This window comes from Myodes glareolus, chromosome 3 (genome assembly GCF_982192425.1).
Source record: "Myodes glareolus chromosome 3, mMyoGla1.1, whole genome shotgun sequence".
Lineage (NCBI taxonomy): Eukaryota > Metazoa > Chordata > Mammalia > Rodentia > Cricetidae > Myodes > Myodes glareolus.
In genome coordinates, this window is record NC_142028.1 from 15,321,652 (window position 1) to 15,337,483 (window position 15,832).

The window sequence follows — 15,832 nt, forward strand, 5'->3', positions numbered from 1 at the left end:
ATGTAGGTGGGCTTGCTCACACATATGTATGCAGAGACCATAGGTAGAAAGGGATATCTTGCTCTCCACATTTTTTTTAATGATGAAATCCTTTCTGCTCCTGGAGCTCACCGTTTCAGCCAGTCTGACTGGCCAGTGAGTCCCCATGCCTACCAGAGTCCTCACTGCTGGACTTACAGACACTCTGGCCATGTCTAACTAAGGTCCTAGGGGTTTGAATGCAGATCTTTGTCTGTGTTCAGCAAACACTTCACCCACTGAGCTATCTCCAAACCATTCTAGTATAGATTAACGGCTTTTATGATATAGTTTAATTCTTAGACAGTTGTGATAAAACTATAGAGTTAATGTCAGCTGGACTAAGCTGTTCATCAGGAAAAAGTAAATTCTCAAAGAACATGTTATTGGAGATAGTAAATTAGTCACTAAGGCAGATAACTATTGGAGACAGGCTATTTATTTGAATGATACATCCCATCTAAACTGTTGTAAAGTTTGCTCGACCCCAGGCAGGTCCTAATTTTCTTTGTCTAAAAGATTTTGTTTTTATTTTTAATTATGTGTATGTGTGGTATAGGAGGTTCTTCTGTTCATGCGTTGCTTTCATTGGTTAATGAATAAATAAATTGCCTTGGCCTTTTGATAGGGCAGAACTTAGGTAGGCAGGGAAAACAGAATTGGAGGCTGGGAGGAAGAAAGCAGAGTCAGAGAAATGCCATGGATCCTCTGCCTGAGATGGACACTGGTTAGAATCTTTCCCAGTAAGCCACTGGGAAAGATTAATAAAAATGGGTTAAATTAATATAACAGTTAGCCAATAAGAGACTAGAGATAATGGGCCAATCAGTGATTTAATTAATACAGTTTCTATGTAGTTATTTCAGGGCTAAGCTAATCTGGCAGCCAGAAAGAACAAGCGGGCCCCCCTCTTACATATGTGTCTGTACCCTGGGAAAGAGGTTGTGCACAAGAGGGCAGTGTCTAAAGAGGCCAGAATTGAACACCAGATCCCTTGGAACTGTAACTATGGGTGGTTGTAAACCACCTAAGAGGAACGATGGGAAGTGAACCCAGGTCCTCAGCAAGAACAGCAGGCATTCTTGACTGTTGAGCCATCTCTTCAAGTCATTGTTTTAAGAGGCACACTGTACTACTGCAGACAGAGCCCAGACTCACATTAATTCACTCTTGCTACTGACCAAGACTCTGTGGAGGCAATAGTCTAATGGATGAATGTTTGCTTTATGGATCCATTGACAGGATCTTGTATAGTTCTGCTGCTGGTAACAAGTTCAAAATCATTAAGATGACTCACTCAAATGTCTGTAACCAGAAATGAGCAGAGTAGCCAGGCCGCGGCGCGCACCTTTAATCCCATCACTTGAGGGGCAGAGGCAGGCAGATCTCTGTGTGTTCAAGGGCAGCTTGGTCTACAAGAGCTAGTTCCATGACAGACTCCGAAGTTACAGAGAAATCCTGTCTCAAAAAACCAAAATTAGAAAGAAAAGAAAAAAAAAAAGAAACTATCAGAACAAGTTCAGAAATCAAGTCTTTTTAAAGGTCACTGTCCTGTCTTTGGAGGAAAGGTCACCCATTCTCTGAAGTCAAATGTCCATGAAGCAAACCTGCAAGAATTAGTGCTATAGTGAAGTTTAATTAGAGTTAACCACGTGCCTATTGATGTAGTTTGAGAGATGACCATAGAGTTGACCTAGTCATTGGTACTCCCTCCTCCCCCAGGATTTTCCCTCCTCCCCTTCTCATATGACTATTGGCATATGGAGCAGAAAGTGCACTGGCTAGGGGCAGGTAAGGGAAGTGGCATCCACAAGTCATTGCCTCCACCACCTTCCCAAAACAGCTCTATGTCCAAAGAAAGTTCTTGAGCAACATTAGTCTGAACAAGGGTTTAGTGCTTCCTTTATTTTTAAGATTTACTTTATTTTTAATTCTGTGTACTTAGGTAACTGTGTGAGGTTATGTGTTGGCAAGTGCAGGTGCCCATGGAGGCCACAAGAGGGCAACCAGTCCCTAAGCTGGCGTTCCAGGTGGTTGTGAGCCACCTGGACCATAGGTAGTCCTTAAGTGACTTTTCCATCTTCCTTTCTTTCTGCAATTGTCACTGATGTAACTGCACAATTTGAGGCTTTGGAGGGACAAAGACTGACTTAATTTAAGCACCTAAACGTTGGGCCATGTGTTTTGCTGAACAGCTTGTTTAATGGAGAAGTCATCATTGCTTGTAATGATAGGCACTCCACAACAATCTCTTCTGTGTCTTACACAGACCTGAGGTGTGCAGCTTCCTCAAGCTCACAGTGACCTGAGGCAAGGCTCGAGTGATGTGACCACTTCTTCCAATGCCTGCAGTGGCTCTAGTACCATCAGCCGGTGAGTGCAGAAATGGAGTACTAACAAGGAAATGAAGCTCTCTCCCAGATTAGATGACCTAATGGGTAGCATCAATCCAGTGTGCAGGAGAAGCTGAAGGCTACATTTTCAGCCTCCGGTTCTATTCAGATCGATGCTGGCTGGAGAGTCCCTGTCAAGGGTAGTGACTCCAAATGAGTAAGAGTCAGGGGACAGAATTGTTGATTTTCAAATCATACTTTCAGTTTTAATGCTGGTCAAGTCAATCATGAAAGACAAGAGCCAAGGATGTTTCTTTCATGAAGATGCCATGTCAATGGCTAATGACTGGCACTTTCTGATTATGTGATCCTTTGGTACCTGCTCATGGCATTCTCTCCCGGACCCTTTCTTCCAGTACTCACCTGTTATGAAGCTGATGGTGGAACTGTCACAGCAGCTCAATTCTGGATCTCCCCACGTCACCATGGTTACCCGAAAGTTGTAGTACCATGCTGGCAATAGATTTGCTATTCTCTGGAAAAGGAAGGGGGGAAGTCAGGAGACAAACGACTAAGAGGAAAACAGTATTTATGGAGTTGATTTATATTCCATGGGTCACAATAAATATTACCGAACACTTTTTTGTTTTCTTTTTCTATGTCTTTAGAATTATTTTTGAAGTGAAATCAGCCGTGAATGAAATGAGATATATATAATTTAAAAAGATGATTCAAAGACAGATAAATACGGGTATTACTTCACCATTTCCAAGGCTATACTGCACAATGAAGTACCACTTATTTATAAATGTCTGCACACATTTATTTCCCTGCTTCTAAGGAAAAGGAGCAGTATTCTAGCATGGTGATAAGCAGCAATTGTATGCTTTATGTGTCTTGCCTAGGTAGCCTGCACTTTGCAAAATGAATCTGGTCTCAGAAAGAGCAGTAATTACCTAAGCTTTGAAAGCTGTTTCCAAGGGTTAGCAATATAGGTATTTAGTGATCTGCACAAGCCAAGAGGAGTCGGAGCTAGAGACTGACAGTGTTGGTCAGCTGTTGAAGGCCAGAGAGAAACCTCTTGTGTTGATAGGAAAGTTAGTATGGGTGGTTCTACTCTGATTTGAGAAAATTCTTTAAGACAAAAATACCATCGGGGGTAAACGGTAGTTGTGTAATTCTCTCTCTCTCTCTCTCTCTTTCTCTCTGTGTGTGTGTGTGTGTGTGTGTGTCTGTCTGTCTGTCTGTCTCCCTCTATCTCTCTCTTCCTTTCTTCCTCCCAAGACAATGCAGAAACGAAAACTAAGAGAAAAATAAAGCCACAGACTAGCAACCAAACCAAAAGTAAGAGTGGCCCGGTACTTGCTTACATGCAATTCTAACACTTTCAAGGAGGTTCGTGGTCATCCTTGGCTACGTGATGCTGTCTCAAAACCAACAACACAACACAAAACTAAATTAAACTAAATAAAAATTTAACAACAATTAAAAGAAAAACCTAGGGCCTTGAAAATTGCTATTTACCTAAGCTTACTTGCCAAATGACCTAATTTACAGATGCCTTTCTCTAACATACTTGCGACACAGGCCTGGCCATTTACACAAGAGTGCACCATCGGGCTAAGGGAGGATTACCACAGATGCTGTTAAAGAGACGGTCGCTGCTATTTCATAGTAGGTTGTCCACTCTGAGGTCATGGTGGTAGGGTTGAAATAAAACATTTCAACCACATATTTTCTGAACACTCCCAAGTACGGTCGGGTCCAGCTCAGTACTACTGCCGTGGGACCCAAGGCATAGAGCATTAAGTCCTTTATCCCAGTGGGAACTAAAAGGGAGAGGGACAGAGAGGAAAGAGAGAAAACCAGGAGGGGACATTAGTATCCTCACAATGGCTTAAAAACTGAGCAATCATAACTGTCATTTTCTTAACACCATCCTGAAAAGCCAGAGTAGATATATTTACCTCTGACTTTCTCCCCTTTGTAGTAAACAGAAAGATGTCTTCCGAACATACAATCCTGCTTATTTGAAGTAGCCGGTCCTTCACATTAGCAGGTACTGGAATCCACTTATTTTATTCAATGAGCAATGGGTGCAGACTTTATGGAGGGATTTACTATGCCCATGGGCTGCCCTGTAAGCCTTACTGTCGAGTATATTTATGATCTCACTGTAAATCCACATTCTCGATCTTCGACAAAATTGCAGTTAAAAGAGTTACTCATTCCTAAACAACACAGTAAACGCTTAGTGTAGCTTCTATACTGTATTAGATGTTATAAAAGATGGAGCCAGCTATGGCTAAAGTGTACGGAAAGGTGTCCATGGGTTATACATACACAAGAATAACTAAAGTATGACTTTTGGCTTCAGCTCCATGTGTGGGGAGGCATCCCCTGAAAATTAACTCCCATAAATATTGAAAAACCTGTAATCTGATGCAGGAATATTGAGCACATCTCCAGGACTCTTCCATATGTAATGAATTCAGCCCGAAGACTGTGCCTTTTCAAACAGCAGTCTGGTAAAGACAGGTCATTATTTCTGTGGCTAACAACTTACCAATGGCAAATGTCACAGGATCAGACGGCGGCCCAATCAGAGGGCCCTTTCTTAGATACATCACAACCTGGTACTGGGCACCGGGAACCAGATTCTCAATAATAGGTTTGCTTGAGTTCACCTTAAATCAAACATCCAAGAAGATTTATGTAGATCTAGGCTTTCAGGGTGGGACAGAAAGGCTGTATAAAGTTGCCAGAGTGTAATAGTTGACTTTGAAATCCAGGATCTTTAATTCATGCCCAGGAAGACTTGATTTAAAATATTAGGCTGATTTATAGTTTCTGTGAATTCGGAAGGAGACCAAGGACATTCAGATTCTGTGAGTGGATTTAATATGCCCCATGGGCCCCTCTCTATACATCACTGTCAACTGCAACCACGCACACCAGAGCCGCATCCTCCCGGAACCATAATCAAATCAGGAATACTACGAGGGCAGCCTGACATCCTAAACTGTAGTGTCAGCTGACGACATGCCAAGATCAGTGCGGAATTGTCCTTAGTCTCTCGTCACTTAGAAGCATAAAATATCTAATTATAGAGATGGAAATGACCTCAGAGATTACCTATTTAGATTTCTGATTTAATAGATAGAGAAATTTAAAAGCCAGAAAATGGCCAAGGTCAGATTCACCACTGGGAGGAGAAGTCCAGTGCTGGGACTTCTAATCTGCACCCAGGGCAAGCTAAGGTCAAGCTGTAAGCACTTTGCAAGTCTATTGTAACCTTATAAAATGATGTCATAGAGAGTAAGTCTCAGTTCTCCATTTTTATAGGTTATGTGACCAGTGTGATACAGAGAGAAATAGTAAAACATCTGAACAAAGTGGATTTATTAAAGATGAATGTTGGTATATACAAGATTGGTGTTTCAATTAAAGGTTAAGAAGTGAGGGGATTTAATGGGACTATGTAGATGTTGTGTACATGTGTGTATATTTGTATGATGTATATGTGTGTGCCTGTGCACTCATGTTTGCACGTGTGGAGGCCAGAGGCCATTTTCAGGTGTCTTTGTCCGTCACTCTGCACAGTTTTGAGACAGAGTCTCTGACAGAACCTGGTACTCACCATTGCCTAAACTGACTGGCCAGTCTCTGCCTCCCAGAGCTGGAATTATATGGTTCTGTTACCCTGTCTGGCTTTTTGCAACGGTTCTGTGGATCTGCCTCTGGTCTTTACACTGTGTGTCAGGTATCTTACCCTAGGAATCACCTCTTTAGTTCCAGCTTTGATGTTAGGGTTTCTAACATTTAAGGCTTTACTTAGGGAGACAAACCTATTCTTTTCAGATTGTTTAAAATACAATCTCAATGTTCTGTATAAACACAATGATTTATTTATACTTTATTTAAAATTGTTGCCTTTGTGTCTTCATTATTATAATGTAAGTAATAGCAGATCTTAGAGTTGCAGATGTTTCGACCAGCGTATAAGACACATTTACTCTCAGGATCAATTGTTTTGGCTTCTGAGCTACATAAGATGCAAAACTTCTTCAGGAATGAGTAAAATTGATGGCTAACAACTTTTATGCTGTGTTTTTAAAAGTCTCATTAAAAATTTAATGATAAACAATGCTAGTGACATGAATTCTAATGCTGTGTTTCAGAAGCTGGTTATATGTAATAGATGTATCACGATTTGATTAGAACACAGCCTACTCTATCCCCAAAATGGGTGTGGCAATTAGAGAAGATGATGCTGGAGTCGTTAATTAGTACTCTCCCCTTCTTTGCCTATTTACAGCCTTTTATGGTAATATCTTACCCATATTTAGATTTCTTTATCAGAACACTGACAGTCAAAGCTACTCTGCATGATTCTCATTTAAAAAGACAAACTTGTGAACAAAGTTATGGGCATGGTAGCACATTGCAGAATCGTAGCACTTTGGGAGGTAGAGTCAAGGAAGATTAGGAGTTCAAGGCCAGCCTAAACTCTATAGTATGGTGGAGACCAGCATGAGCTATGTGAAACTCTGGTCTCAGAAAATAAAATAGAGAGTTCATGTTGTGCATGACAGACAATACTGCTTTATTAAAATTAAATTCTATATGACAAAAGTTATGCTCACTCAATGGATCAATTGTTCATCCTACACACGAGCAAATACAATGGACGTTGTATTCATGTCCCATAGGTCGCAGCATGTTAGTTGGCACTCTAGACTACCCCCTTGCATGTGTAGATTAATGTGCTGTTGAACGACACGTGTGGGGGACGTTGGCGACATTGCTAGAGAGTTTTGTTTTTGCTATGACATCTGACACACGTGTAAATGCTCAGATGACTCCTTAATCACTCGTGCTGCTATTTAGAGTATTCAGAGCAGCTTCAGATGCAAGCGGTGTAGGCTGTCCCAGGGCGTGCTGTCACTCCCGGTCTGACAATGTTTTAGGCAGCGCCTGTTTCTAACTCTTCATGGAACATCGGAGTCACAGCCACTTAAACACGCAGCCGTCACAAACCCACCCTAAGAGATGATGGCTTTTAGACAAAGTAACAACATGTGGGAAAAAGTCAAATTGCTTTGTAAAAAAGACAAAAGGACATAGTCATTGCAAACTACCTGTCTTTATAAACAGAACATCAATTCACCCACCCCTTGGATCCCAAGATATCTGCTGAGGTCTAAGCCTATATTTACACCTTAATTCTCCTGTGATATTTTTCTAATTAGTGAACTAACCAATAAACCAATCAATATTGAATCAATGAATATAATATAAAATTAATATATTAATAAAAATAATAAGACATATAATTAATATAATAACAAATATACTGTTAATTCTTTCCGCTTAATTCATACCTATTCTATAATTTGTTTTTCCCTTGCTAGCTTTACCTTCAACCTGGATGACTCTACTAAATTCAATACATCTCCCAAAGGGCTCTGACTCCAACTGTCCCTACTCAGCTAACACACAACAGGAAAAACCCTGAGGAGTACAGTTGGAAGAAACCCAACAAACAGTCTCTTAAGTGGTGGGTTGGATGAGGTGAGCATGAAGGCTTTCCCAAGTCTGAGATGGTCCACTCTTTGATGTACATTCATTTCAATCTGAAGGACTTTTCTATTCAGAACCCAGACTGTCACTCTCCTTTGAACTGAGAGACATCCAGGGAAGCCCAGATAACAACAAAAGTTGACCCGTCTTTTCCTTTTTCAGTATCCTTCCAATACTATGTTAGACATCAGCCCTGTTTTCCCTTACTAAAACTGTGTGAGGTAGGATTGATTTCTCTCAATATCACAGGTGAAGACATCCAGAAGTACATGAGAGGCTTGGACAGAGGGCTCAACAATTAAGGATATACTTCTCTCTCTCTCTCTCTCTTTCTCTCTCTCTCTCTCTCTCTCTCTCTCTCTCTCTCTGTCTCTCAGAGGACCTTGGTTCAATTCCTAGCCCCCACAAAGCAGCTCACAACCGCCTAGAACTTCAGCTCCAGGGGATCTGATGACGTCTTCTGACCTTCGTAGGCACCTTGAATGCATGTGATGCACTGGCAAAACACCCTGACACTTAACATTAAAGAGGTGGGGGATGGGGAAACAGAGACAGACACAGAGAGAGCTGCATGGGTAAGACCACTTGGGTTCTCAGAGCTGGTAACTGTGAAAGTCAAGTCTGAAACCCTCATTTATGTGGTGCAGTTGTCTGTGCTCTAGACTCTCACGTTGGCTGGCTCTCTACCCCATTCCCACCCCATGAGGCAGCACAAACTGTCCACAGGACCACCAGCAGCTGTGAAGACAGAGCAATGTGGGGAGGGTCCTGCTTTGATACCAGTCAGCTTGGTGGCTCCCAGGAAGTCCCTTACACATATATCCTGCCTCTTGGGCCCATCATTTCTTCCTTCATACAGTTGAAAGGCTGATGCATCCGTTCATCTCATCTGCTTTTGTCCATTATTATGCACTTTTGTAAGCAATCACACAGTGTTCATGGACCAAAGCAGATCCCACATAAGAATAAAGATGCATGCATGTTTCCTATGGCACTCATATTCCTATTCTGTCATTAGTGATGGCATGTTAAGTCCTTTGAGAAGATGCTCAGAGCACATTTATTTTGAGTAATTAACAAGATTTCTTATAGAACACAGATTAAACAGTGACTTTATGGTCAACATCTCAGTGAATGAATAGCCCGAGAATGTTTGTATGGAGGATTCATATCCATACAACTCATGAGAAGAGTATGTACTTATGATCAAGACAAGTTGAAATCATTGTAAGCACTCTGCTGAAAAGGGAGAATAGGCTCCACATTTCATAAAATCAGGATTCAGGTCTAATTTGTTTTATCCACCTCCAGCACTCCACACAGGAACCACTTCACATACAGAGTTACACAGACGTCAGTGGAGTTGTGGGGCAGAGGAGAGACAGCAGCAGAGGGTCTCTGGGAATGTCAGGATAACACGAGAAGCACAAGCCTTCGCAGACTGTAATCACGATGATTAGACACAGCCTCGGCAACCCTAATCTGAAAATGCAAATCTGAAGTGATCCAAAATCTGAACCATTTGGAGTGAACGTCAAGAACTTCACATCACAAATGTCTATACCATGAACAAACTTATTAAGATATCACTTAAAACTGCCTTCAGATTATGGGTGGGGTTATATATGAAACACAAATGAATGTTTTGTTTATACTACGGTCAAACCTCAACATAGCTCATTATAGATACACAAATATTCCAACTCCCACCATAGCTCCGTGTCTGAAAGTCTTCTGAGCCCAAATATTTTGGATAAGTGATTTTATTCTGTATTTGACTCAGGACCACTTTTATTTTAGAGCTATAGGTAAATGAACATTTTGTGTCTGGATGTACATGGCACGGAGGACCAGGCCTTCATGTTTGTACAGCAGGTGCTCTGTCAACTGCATCATCTACCCTACTTCTCTTGAGACTAAAAAGAAAGGACTACCTAATTTATTTATTTATGCATGTATGCATGTCTGTGTGCGTGCAGTAGGTACACATGTTTTGATAGCATGTATGGCTGCACATGTGGCAGCTAGAAGAGGTTGTAGGAACTCTCAGAGTGGGCTTTACTGGTAGTTTCTGGATGCCTGGCTTGCTATGTGGATTCTAGAATCTGAACGTGGACCCTCATGATTTTGCAGGCAGCACTCTGAGGAGCCATCTTTCTAGCCCTGTTGAGACACTTTGAATTTAGTTTTCCCCATCTGAAAATTATATGTAAGTGCATATGTAGTGTGTGTGTGTGTGTGTGTGTGTGTGTGTGTGTGTGTGTGTGTGTGTTGGGGCCATGGATCTTGGATACTGTAAGTATAACACTATGAAGATCCTCAGAAAGTCTTGTATTAGTTGAGAGGACACCTGGAATGCTGGGCTCACACTGTTAAACATCAGCCTCCTTGCCCATCCATTATCCTTAAAGGTTTAATGTTGCATCTCGAGCGGATGGTGTGATGATCCAGCTGGAAAGGTCTTTTCTGGAACATTGATAATTTATGGTATCTATAAGAACCTTTCCTTTGGGATCCCAGGAGAAAGATTCATCATCTGTTACATTAGAAGGGACAAGAAGGAAATGTACCTTGCACAGTGGAGTTCCAGGTCACTGTCCGTGAAGAAAATACGTTTTCCCACCAGCGTAAAGTCAGTTAAGTTGGGTGTGTTTCGGGAAGGAAACTAATGAGCTGAAAAAGGCGCTGTGATTGCTAGCTAATCGGCTTAGCATATTTACTCCTTAATTTAATTGAGTCAAGGGGGTGGCTTCAGTCTCTAGGAAGGGTTTATCTCAGCATTCGGAAGCGTTTAGTTCTTCTCCAAAGCCCATGGTTCCCGAATCAATCTTATCAATTTAAAAGCTCTCACCCCTTGAATTTCACAGATGCCTAATTTCCCCAAGAGGAATGGAAGTGTCTCAGATGGTCGCCACAGGAGTAGAAGGCAACCCCCACCCCAACCCCTCTCGAGAAGAAAACAAAACTACATTTTAGAGAACTAGCCCCGGACTCCCGCACTAATGATTGGCTGTAGGTGTCCATGTCTAGCTAATCACAAGGATACTAATTTGCATATCCTTTCCGCCTGCCTCACGCCTCCCTGTGACAGTTTAGGTCCCATTTATCCGTCAAAACTGGGTTTTTCGGGGAGGGCTTGCTGAAAAGAAAATTGTTATAGTTTAACTTTAGCTTTTATACTTGTTTTATTGAGGCCACGTTACTTTCAAAGATAAAACAGAAGTGGAACAATGCACCGATCACAAAACCCCTCTAAGAGACTCAGCATTCTGCTTGCTGTCTCGACCCTAAGGAAGTATTTCTTTGACCACTTTTGGTACTCCGTCCTTATCATCCACATTAGAATACAGCCAGACCCTCTTTTTGTGAACTCAGAGATCATCTATTGCTAGCTTGAGATTCTGAGATGAGGCTCAGTCATCCTGCACTCATTTTTGATTATTCTCTCGGTTGTGAACGCACTGCTGGGCAAGGTCGGGATGCTTCGAATTAACCTCAGACTCCGGAATCTCTCTGAGCTCTGGACACACAGTAGGCACTCAGCAGAGGCTCTTGAGTAAGACACGGAAGTGATGGGAAGGTGACCTCTGACAAATGTAAGAGGAGCAGAGGAACTGACCAGCCATGCCCACTTATTTCCTGCATCCTGAGGTAGGTCTTGTTAATCTGCATGGGGGAATGGTCCATCTTGCATCACCATGGGTTGGGTTTCAAACGGCCTTCAGGGGGTGTTTGTCTTAGTGTCCCTTACCTGGGTACAGTATTGCTTCTCTAGCCGTTGGCTCTCCTTCTGCTTCTGGCAGGTCAGGGACACCACAGACACAATGGTGCTGTTGTAATTCTCCTGCGAAGATGTCCACGACATCAAGGCTGTGGTTGAGCTTAAGACGTGGACGCTCACGTGCTGGGGCTTCTCGGTCAGCTCTTCCATCCACTCTCCTGTGGGGCCTGGACATTGCAAATCACAGTAAAAGGGAGGTTGTATGCTGAGCTAGTGGAGACAGAAGATTCTAGATTTAATGGTCATTATGTGTTCTATGTAATAGTGTCAGCAGCAGCAATGATAAAAACAAGCTCGATTTCAGTTGTCAGGTACGTCTGAGAATATTCCAGTGAACTCTTCATCAGAGGGCGTAACACTGTGGCATTTCATCAGTGTTTATAATTCCTTTGTTAGGAGGGTCTCTCTAGAAATAATTGCTTTGAGCTGCAAAGCAGCCACTACCATAATCTTATACAAACAAATAAAATGTCATAGCAACAGAAACCAAAAGACAGGTTGTGGCTGCCTTAGTGAAATGGGCAACAGGCTGGTGGGGTTCAAGAAGATGCCTAAGTCTTGGGTGATGTTTGAGGAGTGGGGAAGGGTTGTATTTTGACATTCTCTGTGGAAGTGCCATCTGGACCCTCCCTCATATCCATGATAAATATTCTCGTCCACCATGCCTGGGAGTAGTCATGCCCATCTTTCCTGTCTTTCCTTCATTCAGTTTGCAAAGTGACATGCAAGGAGCAGGTGGCCCCACTAAAGAGGATGGGGGCAGACTCCCGTAAGTGATGTGAGCCAAGTCATACTGTAAAAACAATGTGAAGACAGAGAGATGAGCCCTTTACAATCAGGTTCTATTTCAAATGCTTCCTAGTCTAGTTAGTTAATTCTTATCCCAAATCAGGGAGAAAAGGATGGGTCTTAAATCTCAAGTTTAAATTAAGAAACTGCAGTGGATAGGATTTCTTTTTTAAAAAATTCACGATTTACAAATGTGATGTCAGACTTTATAAATACATGTTTTTAGGGTTTGGGAGTTGGATTTGAACAAAACATTTTATACACACACACGAAATTCTCAAACAATGAATTTTAAAACTCCGTGTTCTTAACCATGCATATGGCTTTCTGGATGGAGCGCCATGGACCCTGAAAAGTGTTGACCCAAGATTCTTATTTTCTCATTGTCATTGGTACAGTTTTCTCCATGTGGGTCGGCGACTCTGAAACTGGGCTACAGTGTGTGCAAATGGACCACGTGGAACACTAGAAAAGAAGAGATCCTCCGTGGACGAGGGGTGCTGTTCAGTTGGTGGACTGTTTGCCTAGAAGGCACAAAGCCCTGGGTTTGATGCTGTCTTAGGGTTTCTCTGGCTACAACAAAACACTGTGACCAAAAAGCAGGTTGGGGAGGGAAGGGTTGTTGTTGTTGGTGGTGGTGGTTTTTTTTTTATTTTTTTATTTTTTGGCTTATATTTCCTGATCATAGTCCATCACTGGAGGAAGTCAGGACAGGAACTCAGACAGGACAGGATCCTAGAGGCAGGAATTGATACAAAAGCCATGGAGGAGTGCTGCTTACTGGCTTGCTTCCCCTGGCTTACACAGCCTGCTTTCTTACAGAATCCAGTACTAACCCAGGGATGGCACATCCCCTATGGACTGGGCCCTCCCACAATTGATCACTAATTGAGAAAATGTCTTACAGCTGGATCTCATGGAGGAATTTCCTCAACTGAGGCTCTTTCCTCTTTGATGACTCCAGCTTTTACAGAGCTAGACTCAGCCATTACAGAGACCCGGCATCCCATAAACTGGGTGTGATATTGTATACCTGTAATCCCAACACGTGGAAGGCGAAGGCAAGAGGATCAGGTCTTCGAGATTCTCTTCATCTGCATAGTGGGTTTGAGGTTAGCCTGAGTCAGGGGCGTGAGACTCTTCTCAAAAACTAAATACATGCATAGATACATACGAATAAAAATAAGAGATACAGTGCCTTTACTTATTAATGAGGAAACTGGATCTCAGAGATTCAGATGCTCTGCCCAATGTCATGAAGACAAGAGTGTTTGGATCTGGCAGCACAGTTGACCCTAAGGTAAGGGACACTGCTAGTGCTGTGGAAAACAGCATCATCAGAGAACCTTCAATTCCAGTCTTGGTCTTGACACATGTGAAAGTCATAGATTTGCTTTTTCATGTAAAATATGGGAACAACAGATGTGTTCCTCCAAGCCAGGCATGGTGGAGCAAACTTCTGAATCCTAGCTATCTGAAAGGCCAGACAGAAAAGTGGTAAGATCAAGACCCATCTGAATTCATTAAGATTCCAAAACCAACTTAAGTGTCTGAGTGAGACCCTGTCTTAAAATACAAATATAATGAGGAATTGAGGATGCAGCATGGTGGTAGTGCTTGTCGATCATAGACAAGGCTCTGAGCTCAGTCCCTAGCACTGAAAACAAGCACGCTCTTGATAGGACCAGAGGGGGCTGATGTAAGAATGTGTGCCAATATTCTCATGTTTGGGAAAGGCTTCAATTCTACACATTTGAGTCATGATTTAGTAACATGTAAGGTGAGGGACAATGATTTGTATTCTGTCAATTATATTTTAAATAAACGCTGATTGGCCAGTAGCCAGGCAGGAAGTATAGGTGGAACAACTAGACAGGAAGTAGAGGCGGGCAACAAGAACAGGAGAATTCTGGGAAGAGGAAAACTAGTCTGCAGTCCTGTCCCAGCCACAGGAGAAGCAAGATGTGATTGCCCCACCAAATAAGGTACTGAGCCACATGTCTAACATAGACAAGAATAATGGGCTAATATAAGTTATAAGAGTTAATAAGAAGTCCGAGCTACTAGGCCTATCAGTTTATAACTAATGTAGACCTCTGTGTGATTTCTTGGGGACTTAACAATTGCGGGAACCAGGCGGGACAGAAAAGCTCAGTCAACACATGTATATGTATCTTGATGTTATTAATCCCATCAGCATGGACTGAAAACACTATTTAGTTTGTACTTACTCACCTACCCAGTAAGTATAAGTATTTGTATCTACAGTCTGTTACATTGTTTTAAACCAAAGGAGCCTGTACACTGTGCTTGCATCTATGCATTTAAATAGACTGTTTCAAGCACTTAAAATATTCTTTCACTGGCAAAGAAAAGGTTTTCACACAAATATTAAAAGCAATCTCTTTGCAATAATCATGTGTATAAACAACTCTGATGTATTCACAGTGGCTCTAAGGGTCTTCTTAAGAAGTCATCTGAAGGCTAGAGAGATGGCTCAGAAGGAAAGGCACTTTGAGGGAAGTCTAACAGCTTGAGTTTGATCCTTGGTCCTATGTGGTGGAAGGAGAGAACTGATTCTCGTGAGCTCTCCTCTGATTCCACAAGTGCGTTGTGAGATGTATGTGAGCCCCCACAGACACACGGAATGAGCAGAGTTGATGGGAGGGGAGCGGAGAGAAATGGAGAGTGCAATAAAAACAATAAAAAATTAAAAAAGAATATATGACCAAAAAATCTAGACGAATCTCCCATACCAAGTTCTATGTTTTGTGCTCTGTGCTCAGGAACCCACCTGAAGTGCTAAGAAAAGAAAGGCCAATGTGGCTGCCACCATGCATTGAGTTTCCATGGCAGCCATTAGCACTTGAGCAAGGTGACCTCCTGGTTAGCAAAAAGTTTTCAGACTCGAGAGCAAACTGAAGGCTCATCTTGGTGTTGTGTCATGGGTGATCTCCTATAGAAACATCTCTTATATCTGATACACACCCCAGGTGATTCCCAATATCCTTTGTCCCTTTGAAGACTCTAGAGGCCTCTCTGTGGTGCTGGGCTTTGTTCCTTAAGTGTAAATCCTGTGTGGGAAGATTTTCAGTGTGTTGAAGCTGCTAAGTGAGCTGATCTCCTGCCTCTGACTACCTACCTTTTGAAGGTTATTTCACGGCAAGGTAGTATTTGGTTCCTTCAGGAAGAGGACAGAAATTATACAGACTATTGCCTTTGGAAAGCTACCTTTATTTAATCTGTTTCCTGACTTTGGCTTTTGTTAATGTAAAGGCACATTTAGCGTCTGGTAAGTTAAGTAACTGATTTTCAGCCTGTGGGCTTC

At 42.1% G+C, this 15,832-nt stretch overlaps 1 protein-coding gene across 2 annotated transcripts in view; it reads right to left on the minus strand.

Annotated features, from left to right (window-relative positions):
- The window catches only part of Ptpro (protein tyrosine phosphatase receptor type O), a 207,464-nt gene that overhangs the window by 69,507 nt on the left and 122,125 nt on the right, over positions 1-15,832 (minus strand). For both annotated transcript variants that reach the window (XM_048432467.3, XM_048432466.3), the window contains exons 7-10: positions 11,686-11,882; positions 4,918-5,038; positions 3,987-4,180; positions 2,775-2,886 (exon numbers count right to left, since the gene is read on the minus strand). In XM_048432467.3, the coding sequence (XP_048288424.3) occupies positions 2,775-2,886; positions 3,987-4,180; positions 4,918-5,038; positions 11,686-11,882 (624 nt within the window). The remainder of the gene's footprint in view (positions 1-2,774; positions 2,887-3,986; positions 4,181-4,917; positions 5,039-11,685; positions 11,883-15,832) is intronic.